Here is a 25,243-nt window from a genome sequence, read left to right on the forward strand (position 1 = left end):
AATCCTCACAACAGACACTTACCATCAACCCTTTACTCAGCGATCTGTTCCTTTTCAAGGCGTTCAGGGTAGCAGAGATAAAACCTCTGGCCCAGGTTGTTCAAACGTTGGATAGCGCTATCCACCGGATAAATCACTATCCAGCGTAAAAGTATCCGCTGGATAATGATTTCAGTCCGGTGGATAGCGCGATCCAACGTTTGAACAACCGGGGCCTGGTTCTTATGGAGATCTAAGATCTGGGGGCTTCATCTTCTGTATTAACGACCCCCTCGCCAAACCTCCGACGCACCCCCCTACCCCACCCCTGCGATAAGCAAAAATCGACCCAGTCCCCAAATTATAACGTAGAAAGAGCCAAGTTATGGGCATCTCACATTATATGAAGTCGTACATGAAGTACAGACTATCAAGTTTGTTTTGATGATTTAACGACGAAATAATTTTCGTCAGTGATGAAGTACTTGAGAATTCGTAATATGAATCCAAGAAAAATCGAATTCTGGAAAAAAAAGATAAAGTAAATTCCTAACTAAAGCCAGCTAAAGCACAGAGGGTGGGGGGGGGGGGGGGGGCTGGGGGGAATTGTCTCCCTCCCGTCCGTTTTGTTTTTCCGCTTGTATGTTTCGTTCCCCGGGGATTTTAGACTTGCCCACAAGTTCCAGTGGTATACACGACTGCAGAATGAATCTACAAGTCCTAATGAATTTTGTTTACCATTTGCCCCGAGCCGTGAACTGCCCGGTCTACCCATATAAATAGTAAACAACCATGTCGTTCCCAAAGCCTATCGTTTTTTTAATCACTTAATCAAAAAAGTCGTTGAACTTCTGACCCCTGATAAGCCTGCTTTGTACAGCAAGAAGAGCGATTGCAAGGGTTTTAAATTAACTGTTCTTCATCGATCTTTCACTGATACATAACTGTTTTAGTTGTTCTAACAAAGGCAAATTACAGTAGAAAAGGAATTATCATGGCCAGTTCGATGTTTCATATTATTTCTTTGCTGATGCTTATTTTCAACTAATAACAGCTCACGTACAGAGGCTATCAACCTTAACAATATAAAGTGTTTGCTCTTACAACTCACTTAAAGTTTAGAAAATATTAAATAAAAATTGTCACTTGTAAGTTTTTCAACATTTGGCCGTGCCCCCAAGGGCAGAGAAGGAAATTATTTTTTGTTTGGTTTTTATATTATAAAAGCTGAAATATTTGCGTCTACAGCGAGCTGCGAGCTCATTGGCCTAATGGAGGTTAAATGACATTGTCTTCAAATGCGCCTAACAGAAATTATTTAACAAGAAAAACCTTTACTGTTCACTGTCCACATCTTAACCAAATCCACATTGTAGGTTGATGATGACTATCACATGTACTTAACATCTACTTAAGAGGTAGGAGACAATTTCCTACCCTCACTACTGGGTACATTTGAAACCAATTACAAAATGGCTGTTACAAAAACATGTGTAACTGTTCTTTTTTTTTTTCCTTTTCGCTTGTTGATGGCATTGTGAATGTTTCTATTCGAAATTTGTTTGGGTACTTGGTGTTTTGTATAGTGTTTTTTGAGTTATTTGTTAACTTTTTGCAGTGTTTTTGTTTTGTATTTACTATTTAAAAGTGAAAAATTAATCAAAGCTATTAAATTGCAAAGAAGAATATGTAACTATACCCAAAATTATTGTTGTGGAGGACTAAATTTTTTGAAACACTACACTTTGATATTATCAACTGAGTTGAATAAGTTAACTTCCCACAATAAAAGGTTAACTCGAATTGACCACGGAATATTGTTCAATACGTCATCTTTTTAACCTTTGACGGTGGTAAAATCAAGTCAGTGTCGTCGATAAAACACAATTTTATGTTTGGAAATCGGGCGATCCCGCTTCTATTTCAGAGATTGTTTTTGATTAGCTGGGAAAACAATAGGGATTGTCACAAAACAATGCTCCTATCCCTGAAAACAATGGAAGTGCAGATTAAACGGGACCAGTGAAAAAAGAGGTTTAGAACTGTGCAGGTCTACTGTGAAATCAGGCTACAGAAACTGTTACTCGGTGATTGTAATCTGTGTCGATCTGTGATAACGATCGAAGACTAGTTAAATATACTTTGCTGTGAAATTACTATGACGTATTCAGAACTATGAATGAACACTGGATTTGTCAAATACTACACTCCGTGGCATTTCACGAGGATCTTTTGCCTATCACTGCTCAACACTTCCATGACTAGTTGCAGACTTGCTCGGTGCCTTAGCACTTTGCTAACCGAAGCAGGCCCGGTTGCTGTGTACATTAACTCCACATTTCCTGCTTGGTGTGATAATGATGATAGAGGCCTGGGTACTTGATCCGTTCAACTTCCAACTGAGCATTCACGACGCGGTCCAGTAGGTCCCAGTCTTCTCCACCCCATTTGTACTTGAATTCCTCGGCATTCATTCCTTTAAAATTAAGCAGTTAAAAGTTACGATTGTACACAATGACAAGACAAACGGCTACAACTCTCTTATCTTGCAACCCCCCCGCCCCAAATACAAACCGCTATTAGACTTTCAGAACGTGCATCACATAACAGCGCTCTCACGATGCGCCAATGCAAACACATAGAATGTGTGACTCCAATCGTAACAATAAATCACACTGTTCTATTTGATCCAAACTTTTAAAAATTACTTTTAAAATTATTCGTATGTTACACCGATAAGTAAATTAGGAAAAATACTGACTTAATGTACATAAAAAACGTGCGAGACGGATGTACGTATTAAACAAATCTAATGTATTGAAAACGAATACAACGTCAACGGACGACTTCCATGCGAAAAATTGGAAGGTAACCGGTTAAATCTTTCCGCGCGTTAACCTCTGGAATATGTTTTACGAATAGCCTTTGTCCTTACTGATCATTTCACCTGACTAACTGTGGTCGAGCCTTCAAGCAAGTCAGAGCGTCCCGGAGAGCTTGCTAGCAGGCTAACTGGAGTTTAAATAACAACTGATAAGTTTTAACAAGGAAATTCCTTGGATCTTTCGACATATAGCCTGCGTCGTAGACATAATCAATCCATGGTTAGTAACGTCTGCGAAACAGCGCCAAAATCCTTGTTCTGGTACCCCACCTGAGTACCATCATTTGAGTACCCGCCATGATTGGCCTTTTAAAGAAGACATACCGCAAAGTTCCGAAAGTAACCACCCTCGTCACTTTCGGATTTAGCAGCCTTTGCCTATCGCTACTTTCAGGTAGCTTAAACCTGTATCGTACATGGGCCGTACAAAGTTACGATAATAACATCGCGACAATTGTGAAAAAATCCACACTTTTTATTTGGAGAAACTTATTTTTATGTTATTGCTTTTAAAACAAATATTCAAAAGAATTGTTTGATTACGGGGTGGACTCTCACAGACGAAAGAAAGACTTTTTGAACAAAAAAAAAGATGTACTGTGCGTTTTGAGTGACATAAGGGAATGTCAAAGATCATTATGCCCGTCAGTTTGGTAAAGCTTGTTGTAACAGCACTATGATTTTCGATATTTCTAGCAAGAAGGGAAATCACTTTTGAAGTCGCTACTTTCGGAGGGTCGCTACTTTTGGCATTTGCTAACGCCTATTAAATTTTATCCACTACTTTCGGGGCGTCGTTACTTTAGGAACTGTTGAAAGGGAATTCAAAACGTATTTCCGCTAAGTTGTTGAGTCCGTTTTGGGCCCAGAACAAAGACCTCGGCGAAGAAACGTTACTTACCGAGGTTTGATCGCGTCTGCAACGCAGGGTATCTACATAAAGTCATGTAAAAAAATACGCTTTATCGTCTAGTAGCTCAAAATGAAAATTTTACTCTCGACAGTTCTCTTATTTTTGGATCGGAGCCAAAAAAATATTAAAATGCACGTCAGGTGGTTCAGCAGTAACGGTATTAAAATAACGATTTTCTTTGAACTTACCGCCAAAATGTATCCAGTCCGATTTATATACAGCAAGAAGACCAAAGCCGTCCATCTGCCAAAAGCCTTGATGATCAATATATGTACTTTGACAGTCTAGACGTCCCACTGCGGGAAAGAAAGCGATTCTTCCTTCTATGGTGTTCTGTTGAAAATAAGGAAACTAAACTTGATCTTGATACTTAAACGTAACAAGAATTCTGACAGTGTGGTCGGAAGGAATTTGGTAGAACCCATTTTCCAACAGAAATGACCACAACATTTTCAGTACTCTAAAATCTAACAGACACTCGGCATTTAGATTTTTGGCTACGTGTAGGCAAAAAACGCTATAGATTATAGGAAAGTTCGATCGATTAGTATTAGTATTTTGAGACAAAATAACAAGTTATCCGCAAAAGAAGTCAGTGTATCTTGTTATGGAGCGTTCTCACTCACGAGGCCAACATCTTTGGTAATTTATTGGAACAAAATAAAAAGCGTTTACATGAGGAAAGAGTTCAACATCGACAGGATTGTCTTGGTACACCAACATGCAATGGCCGCGGTTTCATTGTTTTGGAACACCAATATGGTCGCCGTGACTTAAGCCGTGACTCCAAGTGAAAACGATCTATAACAACACGTGTCAACTCACCTTTCGCACGCTGTCCAGAATGTCAACGGGCACATCGATATGCAGATCAAACAAAAACAACAGACCATGCGCATTGGGTACTTGCTCTACAGCATTGTTCAGTGCCAGCGTCTTGTAAAATTTACCGGTCAAGTTGATAATAGTGTGCCTGCTCCTCAGAAGGGCAGTGTCGAACGCTTTGGCCAAGTCGATATCTTGACTCTCGAAATCAGCAACAATAACGTGGAAGTTCGTATCACCCGTTAATAAGCTGGCAACCGTGAGATCATTGATGAAATGATAGACCCATCTTCCCTGATCTTTGACGGGGAGTATTATGTAAACCGTGGCGTTTCTGTTCCACTCGATTCCCTTGGGAAGACACAAACTGTTCGCTCCCTTTTTTTGATACACGTGCTCAGAGAAGCGATAAGATTTTTCAGTGTGAGACAGGCCAAGTTCCAGATCAACTGAATATCGGTCCCCATAAACAGGATCCGATTTTTGTAGAACTTTGTGAATTCTCTTCAAAAAGTAAGTTCTGAAAGAAAATCGTAAGGTTTAAATGAACGAAAGAACAATTTATGAGCGTACAGAACCATTAATGTAGCCTGTGTGAAGTTGTGCGCTCCCCTCAGAAAAAAATCGGCCGAGAAGGGGAGGGGAAAGGGCGGATGTACAGAGGCTAAAATCAATGGAACCAAGATGTATGGTAGCGAGAAACTAATGTCGCCTCTAGTTTTTTGTTTTTACTGTGAGGTGCCCTTCTTAAAATGTTTCTTTCAAGTTAAAAACAAGGGTCTAGTTTTTTTTTAATTCAACAAACAGTAATCCTGGTGTAAGCTTTGCCAGAGAGAAATAATGAGACTCTATGGGTATTTCAGACGAAATCAAAGTCGCCACGATCAATATTGAAAGATGTAACGACGATCTTAAAGATTAAAGTGAGGAACCTATTGCCATTCTCAGCGATAAAAGTTGATAAGTTTAGTCGTGACAACAACGAAATCTGCAAAAAAGTGTGATACACGTTCAAGACATAGGTATTGCGACGATCGCCATCTCGCTCAAGTATGACAACGTTAGTCGTGAGATAACGGCAAAGAAATCTGCCAAAAAGCGTGCTGCACGTTCAAGGTTTTTGTTTTTTTCAGTTATTAAACCTGTTGCTGAGGGTAAGGGTAAGGGTAAGGGTGAGGGTGAGGGTAAGGGTGAAGGATTGCTATTACAAGAAAAACCAAGGAAAATATAACTAATCGAATAGCAAAATTTCAGTTGCGAGAAGTTCGAGTTGTGGGAATTCCACAATTTTCATCCAAAATTACTCCAAAAAAAAATTGTCTCCTTTATACTTGAACAATCATGATGTTGATTACCAAAATGAATATTACTTTAAATTTTACAGTTCGTACGACTTGGACTTGGCGAGGTTTAAAGACCATACAGGGGCGGATCTAGGGGGAGGATGCAGGGGGTGCGCACCCCCCTGAGATGACCTGCGGTTTTCTAATACAACTGGTATTCTGCAAAAAAAACCTATGTGGTTTATTGGCGTTGAAGTAGAGCAAGAGACGAGTGCACCCCCTCCTAAAAAAAATCCTGGATCCGCCCCTGCCATACATTTGCCTTTTTTAAGGAAAAGTATTAGATGTACAGTTTGCTCGTCTCCAAATGTAACATATCTAAAAGATTGTCGGGATATCTTTGGGGTATGAATTGATATTGCGAACAATATCAAATTTAATAAACAAGTAAGTACATCAGTTAAACTAATGTAGGTTTGGTGCAATATAATACTTAGTGTTCAAGAAAGAGAAAAGCGACCACACAAGAAATAAAACCTCGGAACGGGATTGTGGACGTTCTAAGATTGCATGAAAAGGTGGTTTGCTTTTTAACCCTTTGACGGATCACCTCGCCAACCCAGGGTTTCACATCCCCATATAAACAGTCCCTTAGTGTACAGAGAACGATCGAAGACTATTAATCCATGCCTTTATTCAAGCCTTTCAAGAGCAAAAAATTAATTTGCGGTCACGTTGTTGGAAATACTTAACTGCAACTGAAACGCGAAAGCTAGCCAAACCTTGAAATTAGACCAGCCCTGGACCAGCCTTTCATTTTAAAGAGCACCGTTTTCCAATAATATGCCAGATGATGCTTAATGACAGGGAATTAATGACAATATGCCTTCTTAACAGTCTAATAAGAAAACGAAACAGTTAATGCAAACTATAACCAGCCTTTCTCAAGTTAGAAAGGGTGTTTTCCATTTTTTCACGTGGGTAATCCAGTTTCAACCGGCTATTCTCCAATATGATAATCATGACTTACAATAATCATTAAAGTGTTCACTTATATCCTTAATCCGTAATCTTACAAATCAGTGTTAACTTAAAGATTACGCCGACCTACATTTGATCTATATGTGCAGACGAAACAACCTTTAATTTTGAAAGCAAAGATACCGAATAATCAAGGATATAAAAATATTGTAAAGTAAGAGACATTGTCACCTTAATTTAGGCCACTCCCATGAACAACAACTGATCGGTCAAAAAGTACCAAACCTCACAAACTGGAACAACCTTATAAAAATTGATAAAATGTCACCGGGTCGTGAAATTTCACGTGATTACCAGACGATAGGTTTACTCTCTAATTGGTTTCCATGAGTAGAGCAATATGAGCACTCTGAGGTCAAACAAGGGGAGGGAGATCAGTAGACAAATTTGCGATCATTGATTTCCGGTCTTCCTCCACTCTTGGACCGACTTTTTTTTTACAGCCTTTGTCCGCAAAAGAACGCGATTTCTGTGAGAAAATTTCTTTTTTGCGCTTAACAAAACCAGTAAGAGTAACGGATGAATGATAGTTGAATGATCATCGCTGCAGTTATGTTTCCATACGCTTTCACCCTGTCCTTAAACTCATAGCCTGCGTAACGTGGCGGTTTTGGTTGGGCGGGCTAAGTAATGAAGGTGGGTGAGGGCATAAAAACCGCGAGGAGATTGGGGCGGAAGCAATTTTTATTTTTCTCGCGGCTTTGCGCGCGAATTTCGCGGCCCGCGGCTTCGCCGCTCGTGCGCCCGACTCGACAAAACCGCCATGCTACGCTAGCCTGTGAACATGCTCTCTGTTTGGGGAGAAAAATAGTAAGGAAAGGGAAGGGAAAGGGGGGGAGAGAGCCTGTAGACAAACATTTGAGGCTGCTATTCCGCCCTCTTATGCTACGCCAAAAGTGACAAAATATCAAAGATGCAACTTTATAATTCAAATCAACCAAATTACTATCAAAGATCGATAAAATTAACATCAATTTGCTTTTTGAATGTGTCAAGATTGTAGAATTTAATTTCAATTCCCACGTGTTTCATGTCATGTATCAAGAGACACATTCTCTAAATCAAGATGCATGGTTTTTAGATCAAGAAGGGAAACGACAATTTTTGATCAGTTTTGTTTCCGAGAGGGACTGAAACCGAGCACACGGGTTGGAATTCAAGGTTTAAAAGTGTTGACGGGCCTGCATGACTCCTGCAGTTCGCAAATAGATTGGTCTTAAAACCCTCATAGTTTAGCACTTACTTGAGTGTCTTTTAGGGATTTTCCTTTGCGATAGGGGAGGTTCCTTAAAGATGTTTCTGAGATATGGTTGGTTCTGTACAAGGTGCCATTTCCCCATGAGTATGTTCTTGAGGTTGGGCAACGCAGGGTGGTATTGCGTTACAAAGGGTAGTATTTTCTTACTTGCATTTTTGTTTCTCTGTTCTAGTGCTTTCTTTCTGTCTGCGAAAATGACCTCTGAGAGATGTCTTTCTACAGCTGTAGCTGGGTAATCTCTCTATTCTTGAGGCGTGCTGAAAAATTCCTCATGTTCTCTTCAAAAGTGATTTCAGAGGAATTTGTTCTTAGAAGCCTTAAAGCTTCTCCTTTAATGAAGCCTTTTGTGACGCCTGGTGGCTGACACGAACACAAATTCGTGTATTGGAATGTTTCTGTAGGCTTGAAGTGTATTCGCACGCAAAGGATAGAATCCTTGTTGAATCTGACACCTTTGTACCTTTCGTGTTCAAGAATGTAGTCTCTGTTTCTGATATTTCAGCCGTGATAGAATTTGATTGTAGGATGGAAGTTGTTTGCCTGTAGAAGGACTAGAACGAATTCTTCTATTTCGTTTCTGCTTGTGTCCCATACTGATATGACGTCATCGATATAAACCTTTTCCAAAAGATGCTCTGTCTGAGTAAGTTCTTTTTCTATTTTGGCCATAAAGATGTTAGCAAAGGCTACGGCCATTTTCTTGCCCATGGCTGTTCCATGGGTTTGAAGATAATCTTTCCAGTTAAATTGGAACGAGTTTTCTAGTAGTACTAGACTAAACATTTCGCTTAAAAACCTGGTAGAGACTGGAGGGTTTCCTTGGTGAAATTCTTCGTATGCAAGGCATACAGTGGTAATACCCTCTCGTTGTGTTTTTTTTTTTTTTTGTATTGTGACGTCCATTGAAACATGTATGGCACTTTTAGGCAGTTTAATCCTCTCGATGAAGTTAATAAAGTCTGTCGTATCTTTAAGATACGAAGCTTGTAGTTGTGCTATTGGCTGAATAAGGTGATCAACAAATGCTGAGATCAATTCTGTAGGTCCGGAACACCCTGATATAATAGGTCTTCCGAGAGGTGTCGGTTTGTGGATTTTAGTAAGTGTGTAAAACACGGGGATTCGCGGAGGATCGGGCGTAAGGGAGAGCCATTTGGCCGTCGTTTTATCAATGTGGCCTTCTGAGAGCAGTGTTTTAATAAGTTGTTGAGCTTTTGTGGTTGTAGTTTCAACCATTGGTTTGTCTAGAAATCGGTAGTTATTTAAATCATCAAGCAGAACCTGACTTCGTTTAGCTTGTCCTGTCTGCTCATCAATACGGTGGTGTTTACCTTTACCAGATAATGCTTTTGTTGCGCGATAACTCTTTGAGAGCTTGGCGCTCTCCCGTAGATATATTATCTTTTGGCTTGTCAAATTCAATACTTGCGAGCTCTAATTTTACCTCATCTAGGAAGGTCTCCAGAGCTACAGATAGCTGGACTGGTGGTTCCCAGTCCGATTTCACGTGGAAAGGATGAGGTTCGTTTTCTTCCCAGTGAAAAATATATTGCAGTCGCATTCGTCTCGCAAATTGATTGAAGTTAGCGAGAAGCTGGCGCCTGATAAGATTTTCTTTTGTCACGGGTGAAGGGATAAACTTAAGACCAAGCGATAGTAGAGTAATTTGCTTATCTGTCAGTTGAGTTCCGTTGAGTTGTTCATTTGACAGGTTTTTGATATACTGTTTGCGTCACTCAATGGTGTTAAAAAAGCGCTGTTTGTCTTTGATTTTTCTCTGCTCTTTTCTTTTGCGGTTTTTGGCGCTTTGTTATCTCTACGGTTTGCTTTCCCTTTCCCCTTACTTCTAAGGAGTCTGACAAGAGACAAGAGTAAGATTCACTTTGTTTATTCGCACACACTTGGTCTTCAATTTACATTGTCATCTTTGTTGACAGTTTTCTTTTTAGCCGGTGATTGCGTTTTCTGGTGAGACGTCTGCTTAGTATTCCTATATTATTCCTTACAGTATTCCTGCGAGATTTATACTGTTCGAGTTTACGAAGCTTGTTTGTTAATCTTTCTGCGCGCCTGTGGTGATATTTCACCAGCGCTTCTACGAGAGCCTGTTCTGCTTTCTTTCTGATGGAGCCTATCTCGTTCTTAAATCGCCGCCTCAGTTCTTCGTCAGATGTTGACACGTTTGAGATGTGTTAACTCCTTGTGCTGCTCGAATGATTCTTCTGACAAGTTCTTCGATTCCTTCCTCCGCCATGTCTAACGCGGGAAGGCGGGAATGAGCAAGAATGGGCGGGATTCTTCATGGAGCAGTCCATGGAGCATGGCAGATTTTCGGTTTCAGTCCCCCTCGGAAACAAAACTGATCAAAAATTGTCGTCTCCCTTCTTGATTTAAAAAACATGCATCTTGAATTAGAAAATGTGTCTCTTGATACATGACATGAAACACGTGGGAATTGAAATTAAATTCTACAATCTTGACAAATTCAAAAAGCAAATTGATGTTAATTTTATCGATCTTGATAGTGAATTGGTGGATTTGAATTATAAAGTTGCATCTTTGATATTTTGTCACTTTTGGCGTAGCATACCCTCTTGTAATTATCCTGCCGAACATCTGACATTGAGATCGTTATCTGTCAATCAATTTCGCGAGTGAGTAACTCCTGGGAAAATTAACGGGAAACGTGTTTTGCTCCGTCTCAAAACAAAGTGAAATGGACCGCGAGCCTAATCATCGATTTTGCAAAAAATTGTTGATCTCCGGTAAGAGAATTAATACGGTGCCGGTCTTTGGCGTTTCAAGAAATAAGACGTCCTTGCTGGTTGACAGTGGCCAAGACAGCGTTGTACTAGCCCAAGCATTTTCAGAGAGCCATTGTCAGAGAAAACCGGGCGGTGCCAAAAGATTGAGGTCAGCCGATTTCCTTTATTTTTTCAGCATTTAAAACCAAGCTGATATGATTAACTTTGGTGACATTAACAAGATTTCCCGGCTTTTCACTCTCGTGATTGACCACCCCCCAAGTTTTTGGCCAAGGGAAGCCCTAAAAACCACCAAAAACAATGGCAATTCCTCGGGTCTAAAATAATTTTTCCTTAAGGAATTAGGGCACAAATTTTTTTCTGAAGCTAAAGTACCTTAAAATAAACGTTTTGGATGCATAAAATAAAATTTTTAGTGTAATGGTAATTTTGGCCAAGGTTTTTAATCCGGGTATGTTGTGTGACTGTTACAGGACAGCGAATTTCGGCGATTTTCTAAGCCCATTATCTTGAAAGTGCGGCTAATTATTTGTTAAATAATTCCATTTTACAATAGTCTATACCCTTCTAAGTCAAAAGCAAAAAAGTATTGATTGGTACAAGAAACTCTTTTCACGGGAAGCCTATTTTCGTGAACGTGATTTTGTTGTATTTTGCATAAAGCATGTAACCTTGCCTTTTGGTAATGGCCTTTAAATTGTAACTTTAGACGGCTGAAAACTTCATCACCCGTATAAAAAAAATGATTTGGAAAGGATACTGCAATGAAAAGAAATCAACCTTACTTTGGAACAGTGGAAACCGTTGCAGTCGTACACGTATGATACAAATTATAAAGCAGACGTATTAATTAGAATTAATTATAAAGAATTGAATGGACGATTTTTTAAATTGTCTGTGCGACGAATTTTCAGTCATATAAAGTTTCAGGAGAATATTTTTTACTTGGATTTTGCTGAAAATTTTTGTTTGCCAAAATATGAAATTAACAAATTAAAAAAACGACTTACACGTATAATTGTAGCTGCGTAATTTGAGATCGAGCAACATCTATATGTCCCGCGCGCCGCTGGGTTATCAGTTTCATTTACGACTCGCCGAAATTTGCGTACTTTCGTTGTACCACACTTGCTATAAAATATGAACGGTTCGTTCGCTTCACAAGAGTCACCTTGGATGGCGATGAGCAAGCAAGATACTTTTATTCAGGACGGAAGCTAGCCTGCGAAGCGCAGACGTATTTCCGGTCGTCGCTTCTCTCCCTCCGAAAAATAACGGAGGGAGAGAAGCGACGACCGGAAATACGTCTACGCTTCGCAGGCTAAACGGAAGCCTTTTTTGCCACAAAAGGTCTTTTCAAGTGTTGTCGTGACAGAAGCTACAGCGTGACACGCATACATGAACAGGAACTACAAACTACAACTGTAAACGTTTTTCAGATTATTTTAGAACAGGAAAATTAATTCAAATAAAAAGTAATCATTCATCTCGCGCTATTTTCTTAAAATGTTTTAAGTGCTCGTATTTTTCCACTGTCACTGATAACAAGATTGAAACTCAATGTCTAAATTTTAGCTGTCCCAGAAACTATATATAAAATTCCATTTTGGGGGGTTGAAGTAAGAGTCACATTTTTAATCTTTATCTATTTCATTTGTATTAGCTATTTGTGTAAAGTGTCGCACAGAGCATTACAGACTACGCCATGTAGAAGACTCTGAAAGAGGAAGGGGCGATCAGCAGGTTGTGTATTTGCTTTCTTTAGTCACGCAACTTAAGCTAGGCATCTGAAACACTTAACAACAGGTTTAAATATCTAAAAACCTATCCAAGACTGTAAAAGAAAACAAAAGAAGAACGACCGAAAAACCGTGGAAGAAACGTGGATGGGAAAACCTGGCGGGGGGGGGGGGGGGGGGGGGGGGTGGAGGGAATTTGCAAAAAAACTATCATTTGCTGGGAAGCTAGGAACCGAGAACGAAAAAGCGATAGATAGCATTGGCAACGTTAATGCCTCTTTTTTTAGTTTGAAAATAGATGGAGTTAGATGGACTGGCTATTCCCACCCTAACGTTTTTTAGCGATCTGCAAGCTTGATGCAGTCCGACCAGTACCACTCTACAACGGCCACTTTTTGAGGGGGCGTTGTAGAGAGTGGCCTTTATGGGGGAGGGGGAAGGGTGTAATGTGACACCAAGATTTTATTTTGGAGAAAGGGGAGAACATTTTTACTTTCATAAATAATTACTCTAACATATTATTACGTAACAAATCTATCAATTAAAAAAAACAAATTATTAAAACAAAAATTATAACAAAATAAAGTGACTAAGGTATAGTGAGTACATCTGTTTTGTATAGATGGCTTTCAGTTCAAACCTCTATTTGTGTGGATATCATGACTAGTAAACTACAAAAAAAGAGATGCGGCAAATCGACGTTTGCTGTTTGCCGTGACTCTAAATCTCTCTAATGTAAGGACGAGGGGTAGGCACTAGTACCGGGAAAGGTTTGAATGCAATAGAGAGAAGAAGTCGTTACGTCACGCTGCCATGGTAGCAAAATTTTTGGATGACAAAAAACCGAAAATTCGGTTTCAGGTTTTAGTCTGTTTGCAACTTTTCGTGGTTTTTACTGGTTAAGGAGTCCTGTAACTCCCTTTTCTGTGGCTCCATTCTCGGTAACAACGTAACAGAAAAATTATGGAAATGTAGTTAATATCCCTTTTATTGCACTGACAGTCTCAAGTGGCTGGTGATGAAGATGTATTTGAACTGCCACAGCAGAATGAAGATCAGGGCGCTCTGGTAACATCTAATGCAGAACAAGAGATGGTTTCATCATCATCACAATCATCCCAACAAAGTATCCCAGAAGAAGAAGTCATTATCTGGTCCGACGAAGTAGAGGAACAGCAACAGAGAAGGCAGCTACTGAACAATACCATTGGCAGTTTATCTGGAGGAAGAATTTCACCCATTGTGTCAACTTTGAATACGTCTTAGGATGATATATCGACAACACAGCAAAAGCACTATCTGCGAAAGGCCAAAGAAAGCATCTGCACAGCACTTTCGGTCCTTAGCCCTGGAAAGGAAGAGGAATTATGGACCACTCTTCGACAGGAAAGATTAGTAAATAAGGATTGTGCTGGTGCCACTAGGCGTAGAAGTTTTGATCCTACATCTGGGCTAATCGACGTTCTGATCACGTCATACAACCATGCCGAGTAATGCCAAAGAAAACGACAGATACTCTCTCTCTCTTTGCCAATGATTTTAGCAGGTCCCAGTTGATGAACATGATACCAACACTTTCTAAATGGCGAATAGATGAAGCTCGTCAGCATGCTACCAAAGTTGGTGAAGGTCTGCCTGTTCCGCAAGAGCCAATTTTCCGTTCCCGAATCTCACCCGTTCAAATTGATCATTTTATCGATTACATCGCAAGACCTGAGATGCTGCAGGACAAAGCATTTGGCACAAACGTGCTTAAGCTCGACACGGGAGGAAGCATTATCATTCCGGCAGTTATAAGGACTATGATACCGTCAAAGAATTAATTGAGCAATACTCAGTTTCCTGCAAAGAGCAGAATTTTGAACCAGCAGGACAGCGTTCACTCTACAGAATAATAGAGGTGTGTGGTGCCTCAATGCAAAAATCTTTGTAGCGACTCGACAAAACCACAGCAGAAGGGACGGAGGCCATAGACAATGTCACTGACGTGCTTAAGACGCTTGGAGACCATGGATCGGAGGCTACCTGGGTAAAGGATGCAGAACAAAAAATCAAGGAGGCAAAGGATACCTTAAGACTGAGTTTAAGTCCCATGTTGGTAGAGAAGAAACTTGTGCTGATCACTGCACTGCACATGCCCTAGGTGACACAAGTGACTCCAACCTGCAAAGCATATGTCAGCACGAGCATGAAACTGACTGCGAGCATGCAATGCGAATCATTAGAGACAGTTTTGAAGGAAATTAAATCCGAGATCAACCGTGTTGAGATGCCGGAGGAGCACAGATGGCGGTTAAGCCACGACTACAAACTCTGTTTGGCATCTATCCAGGACTGGAAGGCGCATTTGTGTCGCACACTAAATCAAGAAGAAGGAAAGCAATATGCTCTTGTACATGTTGATTCAGCTTCATGTTTAATCGTTATGGATTGGGCCATGAAATACCTCCCACAACGTTATCGGGAACGAATGAGTGATTTCTTCGGAAAACGAGGACGAAGCTGGCATGTGAGTGCTGTGATCACTAAGCATACTGAAAAATTCCAAGTGGAACGTTTTGTCCATCTGTTCGATAACTGCACGCAGAACAGCTTTGCTGTAGCCTCTATAATAGAGCATCTTTTAAATACCACCAAGAAAGAATCACCGGAGATTGAAAATGTTTTCCTGAGATCCGATAACGCAGGTTGCTACCATAGTGGATCTCTTTTGCTCAGTCTTCCGTTCATTGGGCAACGAACCAGCATGACAATTCTACGTTACGACTTTTCAGAGCCACAGTCCGGAAAAGACATCTGTGACCGAAAGACCGCTCCTATGAAGGCACACATACGACGATGGGTCAATGAAAAACACAATGTCATCACTGCGGAAGACATGAAGACAGCACTAGAGTCGCATGGAGGAGTAAAAGGAGTCAGGGCGGCAGTTGTCAAAGTGGACACTAATAGAGAAATCACCGCCAACAAGATACCAGGTATCAGCCTCCTTAACAGCTTTTCGTTTTAGGGAAACGGAATATGCATTCAGCGTTGGACCCGGCAGATTCTTATCATACAGTCAGCTTGAAGTTGTACCACAGGAAGAAACTGGGTTGAAAGTCCTAAAGGAGTGGGGTCCACGTAGCAACAATCTTGGCTCAGTTAGCCACGCTTCCAGTCCACGAGGAGATATATTCTCATGCAGTGAAAGTACACGGGTGCTAACGTTCAAGACTCGAGAGGAAGCGGAAGCTCACATGGACGCAGGGAAGCATGTACGTGCGTCAGATCTAGATTGTGAGTCTGTGTACGATGCGGCACAAAAGAAGTGGGCTGACCGAGTCGGAGAGATGCATGTGGCTAGCGGAGATAGACAGCGAATTGCATTTGAAGAAGCCGAGCCTTCCAGTGCTAGAGAACGCCGTAATAAAGGGTGGGCGCTTAAATCAACTAAGCGGACCAACAGGATGGAAGAGAAAGTAAAAGCCTTTCTTGTTCAGAAATTTAACCAAGGAGTAGCGGGAGGGCAAAAGGCTGATCCAATTCACGTGGCTAGAGAGATGAAGAGTATTAGAGATAGCAATTCAAACCAGACGAATGGAGAACCGCTCAACAAACTAGTAACTTTTTCGCAAGGATGTCAGCGTTGCAGCGCCACAGACAAGCTGATGAAATAGAGCGCCAGGAGGAGGAACAACGAGTAACAGACGAAGACCTCACAGCCCTTGAATCAGAAGACCACATTCAAGCCATACGCCAGGAGGTTTACAGAGACATTGAACAAACTATCGGTCACCTAGCCTGCGGTGCAGCCGGCCCACGTATCGCATATAGTGTGGATAAACAAGGTTTAAAGGGTCTGCGCGCAGGCTATCGGTCACCCTATTAAAATAGAAGCAGTAAACGTTTGTGAACTTTCGCGTGCTGGAAAGCAAAGTTCGCTGAAGTTAGCACAGTTGAGAGAAGTATGCAGAGCATTAAGTCTGCAAACAAATGGTAGCAACTCAAGAAAACGAACTTTTACTGAACCACTCATGCCTACGCTAAGTTGTGCTCATGTCGGAAATAACTGAATTTTGCACTACGTATTCTTCTTTCGCATTTTATAAAATACATTGTTGGGTTTTGTCAGTAGTGATCGATGTAACAAATACCCTGCGAGCAGAGGCTACATTCACAGGAAAAAATAACGGATTCCCATTTTTGGATATTTTTGGGTATTTAAAGAATACCCATAAAAATCCCAAATTTGGCAAAGTGAGACAAGTCCCAACCAGGGAATTCCCAACCAAGTTCCCAGATTGGGACTTGTCTCACTCTTCCAAATTTGGGATTTTTGTGGGTATTCTTTAAATACCCAAAAATGGGAATCCGTTATTTTTTCCTGTGATTATTGCTGTGGGAGCTGTCGTGCGAAAAGTAGCCTCTGCCGACGAGTTTGACTAATAGTCGCGGGTCGCGGGTCGCGGGTCCAATGTCGCGGTCGCGGGTCCAAAGTCGCGGTCGCGGGTCCAATGTCGCGGTCGCGAGTCCAAAGTCGCGGTCGCGGGTCCAATGTCGCGGCAGGGGAAAATGATTTGGAGTTCGAGGTAACGGACTGAAAACGAGTGATATGAAAAAAATATAAAGGGAAAAAATCGTTTTTATGCATGATACTCTACGTTAACCAATTTATAGGTTACGGATGTTAGAGTCAACAAAATAATGTCTGAAGAAAAGACCTAAAAGAAAAAGCTGGCCGACTTTTGTGTTCACCGCAAGTTCATTTTGTTTTCTCTCTATCGGGCCCAGTTATGTGTAAATTAAGCTTTGAATATACTTATGCATAACAGTATCTGATAAAAAAGTTACCATAAGTTACCATTACTTTTTTCTTGTCTATGAATTGCTCACAAATGCTTAGGAGTTCATTTACTGAAAAATATGCGATACACTTCACAGACTACAGATTATAAACGTTACAACAACTTAAAGCCTTTTCTTAAAAAAAGCGAACTCGGGCTCAAAAAGCTACGAGTCTGTCGGTAGAAGAAACGAGAACTCTTATATTTAACAAATGTTTTCGGCAAAACTGAAAGAAAATGTAAATAGGCGCATGAAACTTCATTCAAGCGGTATTCAAGACATGAATTTAATATGGAAACAAGTAATAATCCACAGAAAGGAGTCTGTTTCTCGAAGCAAGATTTTCGCTTAATGCTTTTATTTTTACCACTGAGACGGCAACCCAGAGTGTTCAATACAACTTCTTGTTCTCTTCACCTGAATGGCAACCAGGACAACCTGACAATAGGAAGCCATTCAATGTGCGTCTCAGTCAAATCTTGAAAACATGCATCGTAATTAAGTGAGTAAGGGCCTCTTCATATGAGCCCGGTTGACCGGGCTGGCTCGGTTACCGGGATGAATTTTGCTTTGGGTTCATATGAGAAATTTCAGCCCGGTTTCCGAGATGAGAAAAGGTCAAAGATCCTGGGTACGAGTTCTGGCGCCAAATTTAGGAAACAAAGCAAACATAGCGAAACACAAAAATTTTAACTTAGCATCGGTAACTCTTAAAGCTGTATCACTGCAGTTAAATGGGATGCTTATGATGTGGAAAATACAGCAGGCAATGCAAGACGATGCCATCCGGACTGCCAGAATTCATCCCGCCGTTCATCCCGGTAACCGGGATGAAGTGTTCATATGGCAAAATTTCCAGCCCGCTTACCGAGATCTCGGTTGGAAAAACCGAGATCTCGGGAACCGAGCCAGCCCGCCCTCTCATATGAACACATCGAAAATTTTACAAAGGATTTAGAGGTGAGGCGAGATCTCGGAAACCGGGCCAGCCCGGTCAACCGGGCTCATATGAAGAGGCCCTAAGTGTGTAAGGAAATAATAACGCCCGATATCATGAAGCTGAAAAAGAAAGTGAACCAGACACTGAAAACGGTAAGTTATCAACTCCACCAGAGCTAAGAAAAGACAATAGATTAGGTAAGTAATTCCAGATTCCAGGTACTGGATTCAAGTCTCAGTAGAACCAAGAGACTATGATCTATTCTCTCTTGGTAGAACTTGGATTCCGGATTTCAATCGTTAGTGGGAACAAACTCCTTTCTGTGGACAAGAGAGGATAAAGCTCGAGCTTTATCCCATATTGCTGTGGATTATTACTTGTTTCTATATTAAATTCATGCCTTGAATACCCGCTTGAATGTACTTTACTGGCACTTCAAGCCCAACGTCTCTCCTCCTCTTTCCAGTTACTTGTGCAAAGAGTTTATTTTGGGAGTTTGCGACCAGGAAGTTTCTCAACAAGCGTTTTCTTTATTTTTGCCGAAAACATTTGTTAAAATTGAAACAGTTCTCGTTTCTTCTACCGACAGACTCGTAGCTTTTCGAGCCCGAGTTAGCCTTTTTTAAAAAAGGTTTTTATAAGTTGTTGTAACGTTTATAATTTATAGTCTATGAAGTGTATCGCACATTTTTCACCCCTAAGCATTTGTGAGCAATTCATAGACAAGAAGAAAACAATGGTAACTCATGGTAACATTTTTTATCAGAAACCGTTACGCATAAGTACATTCAAAGCTGAATTTATATATAACTGGGCCCGATAGAAAGAAAACAAAATGAAGTTGCGGTGAACACAAAAGTCGGCCAGCTTTTTCTTTTAGGTCTTTTCTTCAGACATTATTTTGTTGACTCTAACATCCGTAACCTGTAAATTGGTTAACGTAGAGTATCATGCATAAAAACGATTTTTTTCCCTTTATATTTTTTTCATATCACTCGTTTTCACTCCGTTACCTCGAACTCCAAATCATTTTCCCCTGCCGCGACATTGGACCCGCGACCGCGACTTTGGACCCGCGACCGCGACTTTGGACCCGCGACCGCGACATTGGACCCGCGACCGCGACATTGGACCCACGACCGCGACTTTGGACCCGCGACCCGCGACCCGCGACTATTAGTCAAACTCTCTGCCGACAACCGTTCAATTTTCTATCGTGCATGCGCGAAATTGGTCACGCCGTTCGCAAGCAAAATTAATTGTCACGTCTGTTTATTTTATTCATGGGAATAAAAAAAAATTGCGACAACTCTGATCTGCTAAGCAAGACTCACGCAATGCTCGAAACCGGTCAAGAAAAGGAAAAAACCCGTTTTTTAAATTTATTCGTCCAGATTTCTGGACGGATTTGAACGGTTGTCGGCAGAGGCTACTTTTCGCACGACAGGTCACACAGCGAAAATGTAGCATCTCCTCGCAGGGTATGTAACAAACTTTGCATACAAAGCAAACACTTTGAGAATTTCTGTTGCATGTGGTTCAAAAGTCGTGATGATTTTATCACAAGATAGGACCGCACATACATCGTCCTGTTGGCTAACTCGCATAGGCCAGACAATAATCATGATTCATCGCAGCACCAAGTAATTGAGACCTTTGCGTGCATGATGGCAGTCTTGTATAACCCCTACGTTAAAGCAATAGTATTTTATAGTTATTTTCCCTCTATTCAAACCTAAGTGGAATATAAAATACTCATTTAAAATGGATTAGTACCTTTATAATGCAGTATTTCCGCTATTTAAGCTTCAGCGAGCAGTTAGCCGTAAGAGCGATCTTTGACATTTTCCAACAAAATTCGCGTGAAAAGAGTTTCTTGTGCCGATCAATAAACTTTTGTTTTGTTCAAATCTGTAATTAAATAAAAAATAAACAGCCGAAAATCCCCGAAATTCGTTGTCCTGTAACAGTCACGCAACATACCCGGATTTATAACCTTGGCCAAAATTACTGTTAAACTAAAAATATGATTTTAAGCACCCAAAACGTTTATTATTAGGTGATTTAGCTTCAGAAAAAAATCTGTGCAGTAATTCCTTAAGGAATAAATGTTTTAGACCCGAGGAATTGCTATTGTTTTTGCTGGTTTTTAGGGCTTCCCTTGGCCAAAAACTAGGGGGGTGGTTAATCTCGGGAGTGAAACGCCGGGAAATCTTCTTAATGTCACCAAAGTTAATCTTATCAGCTTGGTTTTAAATGCTGAAAAAATAAAGGAAATCGGCTGACCCCAATCTTTTGGCACCGCCCGGTTTTCTCTGATAATGACTCTTGAATCCTCAAGATTTCCTCTTGAGCAAGGAGAAAGCTTTTCCGATTTAAGCTGCTTAACTTGTGCGCGACGGGCCGTTCGTCTTGCTAGTTCAGTTTCTAATTTAACAAGCCCCTGCAATGAGCGAACTTGGAATGCGAAAGGTACAGATACTATCATAACTTCTCCAGAACGTGAACCTCCAAAGAAAAGTACAAAGAGATCAGCAGCGCTTTGATGAGGGGGGCATTGGGGTATATTAGAAACCGCAAAACCGAAGAAAAAAATCATCCAAAACCGCAAAACCGCAAACAAAACCCCAAATTGTTGAACGTGTTTTGTTGTTGAAGTCGATGTCCGATGTTGGTTGTGTGGTAAATCGTCGTTGAAGAAAAGAAGAATTTTTGTTGATGTTAATTTTCTCTAGTTGTTGAATTAGGCATATTTCGAATGTTGATTATTATATTAATCGTTGAAGTTGGACGGATTTTATTGTTGATGTAGAAAAAAAATGTTGAACTGCAGATTGGTTGTTGATGTTGGTAGTGATTTTGATTCGTTGAATTTTGCACCATTCCGCCTACCATACCCGGCGAGGTCAAAGTCGCGCCGGGCGTCAAGGGAGATGCTTGATCCCCTACCATGACATTTATTTTGTCACGCATTCCTCTAAATAACTTTTGCGTTTCGCGGCTATTCGACCCGCGAAGTGCTGCTCAAATCGAACAGAAACCGGAACCCAAAATAGGACAAAACAGGAAAAACCAAAAACCACATCGGGTACCAAAACCGAAAAACCGCTAGTATTTTTCACGAAAACCGAAAACCAGATGCTAAAAAACGAAAAATCCGCAAACTGCAATGACCACCAAAACCGAAAAACCGAAGTCTTTTGCAACAAAAACCGAAAAACTGATCTTAAAAAATAGCCAAAACCGCAAAACCGAAAATCCCAATGCCCCCCTCTTTGATCGCCGACAGGAATTGCACCTTTGGGTATTTATCCCGTATTTATAGCAATAAAAGGGGTCGGTAAGCCTACACGACGTTTACCTCACGCCAACATGCTGCTTGTTCCCATAAGTTTCTTACTCTGCTGGGTAGATTATGCTCTGGAAGGTTCTACATTTTCACTGAGCAAATGTGATTTTAGCCGCTTGTTTCACACTGAGAGGTCATGGCACACATATTGATTTACTGTTGTTTTTTGTCTCTGGTCGGCAGTATTTGACCTCTTTTGAGCTAAAGCTTTTTATTGCGGCTGAATAAGGGTCTTACTTTTCTCCAAAGTGCCTTCTCAGTGGATCTGAATAACTAAGCGATTTTCTTTAGTCCGTGAATGTAATGCTTTTCTGAAATGTTGTATCACGCTGGGCCCAGCTCGTTAGTTTTCTTTGCAGAAATGTTTAAAAATTATCACGGATAGTAATTTACAGATCCAAAGTTATAAGATTCAAGTGCAGCTTAAACCGAAGCTACATCAACTATGGAGAATTGCATTGTGACTCGGTTAACTCCAGCCTAGTGTTTTTCTAAAGATAGTGTGCGTCTTTTGACTGGAGCGCGTAGTTCCTCCGTTGGTAATAGCTTTTTGAACAAGCATAACAGTCTTTGGAGTGTTTTGTTATTTCCACTTTGGGATCAAATCGCGTGTTACGTGCCGACCGAAAAGCCGATGTCAATCAGACCTGTCAACAGTCAGTGTTCTCGCCAATAAGAGCTTGCATCAGGATCTGATGCACAGCGGGTGCCGTGGCGGTCCTTTTCGCTTTTCCCTCTTCCTAGTTCCCCGCTAGACGAAAGGCCTCTTCACAGGCTATGCTACGCAGGCTATTAAACAGGGGCACCCAACGAGAATATAGTTCAAAACCACATAAACATAGCATTGTTGAACGTACTTTCGGTAGATAAAGGCTTATTTTTATCCCCTAAAAATTTTTCATCTGTTCGGATTTCCTAGCTGAAAGTATAGTGATCCGAAAATTATAGGGATCAAAATTTACCTTTTCGAAAATTTCAGCCAGAAAAAAGGCTCCCGAAAATTCTAGGAGACCTTTTTAGGGTAAAAATCCGTTAAAAATGGGCACTTATACGATTTTTTTGAAGTTCGAAAATCCTAGGAGAGGCAGGCAAGCAAGAAATTTTTCAGAAAATGATCCGAAAATTTTAGACCTCAAATCGTCTTCCGAACAGATAATTTTCCGAAAATTGTCGTTGGGTGCCCCTGATTAAACTCACCCTTACCCTCACCCTCGGTGTTACTCTTACCCTCGTTTTAGTAACGCCGTGTTTTAGCTTTGTTTTTAAACTAGGAATTATTTTGAATGAACAATAAAACGATTAATTGAATTCGGCTTTCGTATCATATGAAGAATTATGTAGATCTCGGAGGGTGTTATCCGTCGAGGCCGTAACACCCTCCTCGATCTCCATAACTCTTCATAAGATACTCAGGCTCATTCATTAACTGTTAAATAAAAGAAATGAAATTTGTAATCAACTTACTCTGAGGACTTGAGGCGAAGTGCCGTGACCACCTCACCCACGACTGACTGCATTATTTCTTTGTCGGCGGCACGATTTGCACGGGTCCAAACCACGCCAGTGTCATTTGACATCTGCGTATCGTCTGGTGGAAAAACGTTGGATTCGAAGACCATTTTCATGCCTTCATAGCGGTCAACTTTATCCGCTGTTACGAAACTACTCTTGTAATCGCATGAAGGAAGAAAATTATCTTTCAAAACGAATGGCAGAGAATAAAACTTCAAGAAATCACTGCTGTGTAGGCTGGATTTTCGCTGGTATTCTTGCTTATATCTCCGCGCAAGCAAATTGTGTAGTTTTACTTTTTTCGCCGGCTCAGTAGGCAATGTACTTGGTAAAAATGGCGAGAGGTATTCTGAAGTGATGAGTCTAAAATCTTCATCTTTGTCAGATGTAGTCCAAAATACACGCGCGAATCCGTTTCCTGAGCCTTGTTTGTGTAAAACCTCGACGTAGTATTTCTTTTTAGCTTGAAGATTGAGTGGCTCTTTGGTTCTCTGTTCAGGATATTTATCTAACTCATCCTTACCCGTCCAAGCTATTGCTTTTTCAATGAATACACGAGCAACCAGCCGTTTATTACCGGGATTTTCGTCTGTACTTATCCATAACTCCGAAGTGTCGTCAGAGGTGATCGCAAAATGAAACAAACCATTGCTTTGCGGATGTAAATATCCAAAGATTTTCTGACCGTAGTCCACCCTATCGTCTTCAATCTCAAAATCGTTGATGACTTTCTTCTCATCAGGATATTTTGGGAAGAATGGTGATTTCTTCAAATACGTCACGTTTGAGCCACATTGCATTCGCCAAATGTGAACATCAAGACCGTTTGTTACACCGCCAGGCTTAGCACGTGCTGTACCAACATCATGATCATGGTCAACAGTATTTTTGCTTTGTTTTCCAACAAATGTCAACAGTAGAGAAAACGAGATGAAGCATGTAACACATAGAGCGAATATCAATCGCTTTCCAGTTCTTTGAAATCTTCGGGATTTAAGAAGCCGTTGAATCATGGTGAATGTAGAAGGGTGTTGCAATGGGACGCAGCTGCGTGCGTGACGCTGTCAGGAAAGAGCAAGCCAAGGTAAGTTAATATTTAACTAAAAGTAAATACAGTACTAATTCCGTTCCGTAGGCGCGATTTACCGAGCGAGGTGCCTGCGATTTTACCACTGCGAAAAGAGAGAAATATCTCATAACGAATAAGCGTCAGCTCAGTTTTGCATTGTCATTTTCAAGCTATAGTGACAATAGAACAGAATCCAGCCGGAAATTGATTATCTGAGTACAGCTGTAGTTTTAAAGGGCAACTCTCGCGTAGGACAACATTTTTCAGAAAAACCTTGCAAATGTTTTTCTCATTGTAATACCATCAAGAAATATATCTTCAGCGATCTATTTGGCTCAGAAATCGAGATTCAAAGTGTTAAATTTGCCGCTTGCTCGAACTTCCGCCATTAACGCTTCGATTTTGCCTATCACGTGACGTGACGTCACAGGTGTGGAACAACAGATGATCTTGAATATGGCTGACTGTAGTTCTTCAAGTGATAGCGCTACCTCTTTGTCCGATTATTCGGTTCTAGAAAAACTTTTAGAATGCGAAGTATAGGGAAGCCCTTCACGGAAATTCAACCCCGGCGTTTTGAGCCGCCTGGAAGATTGTCCGAAGCTGATGACGTTCGTGCGTCGCCAGAAAACATCGAGCCTACCACTCGCCCGCTGCGATCTCGATAGTGAAGAATGGTGAGTGCCTAGATGGTTTTGAACAATTCTTGTGTACAGTGCGATCCGTAAATCGCTTGATTTCATCAATGCTATGAATGCTTCAAATTGTAAAAGGAAAAGGACTAATTAAACACGCATTTTTTTTTGTATACTGAGCGTTTATAATTTTAGATCATTGTTTTCATGTGTACAAGTAGTCG

General features: G+C 40.8%; 1 protein-coding gene across 1 annotated transcript; it reads right to left on the reverse strand.

Moving 5' to 3' along the window:
* Positions 1 to 782: 782 nt before the first annotated feature.
* Positions 783 to 24,364, reverse strand: LOC140928815 (beta-1,4-N-acetylgalactosaminyltransferase 3-like). The gene is made up of 4 exons (XM_073378595.1): positions 23,268 to 24,364; positions 4,602 to 5,121; positions 3,965 to 4,109; positions 783 to 2,455 (listed from the first exon to the last, which is right to left on the reverse strand). The coding sequence occupies exons 1-4, from the start codon at positions 24,326 to 24,328 to the stop codon at positions 2,307 to 2,309; spliced, it is 1,875 nt and encodes a 624-aa protein (XP_073234696.1). The 5' UTR covers positions 24,329 to 24,364; the 3' UTR covers positions 783 to 2,306.
* Positions 24,365 to 25,243: the final 879 nt, after the last annotated feature.

Source organism: Porites lutea, chromosome 2 (assembly GCF_958299795.1).
Source record: "Porites lutea chromosome 2, jaPorLute2.1, whole genome shotgun sequence".
Lineage (NCBI taxonomy): Eukaryota > Metazoa > Cnidaria > Anthozoa > Scleractinia > Poritidae > Porites > Porites lutea.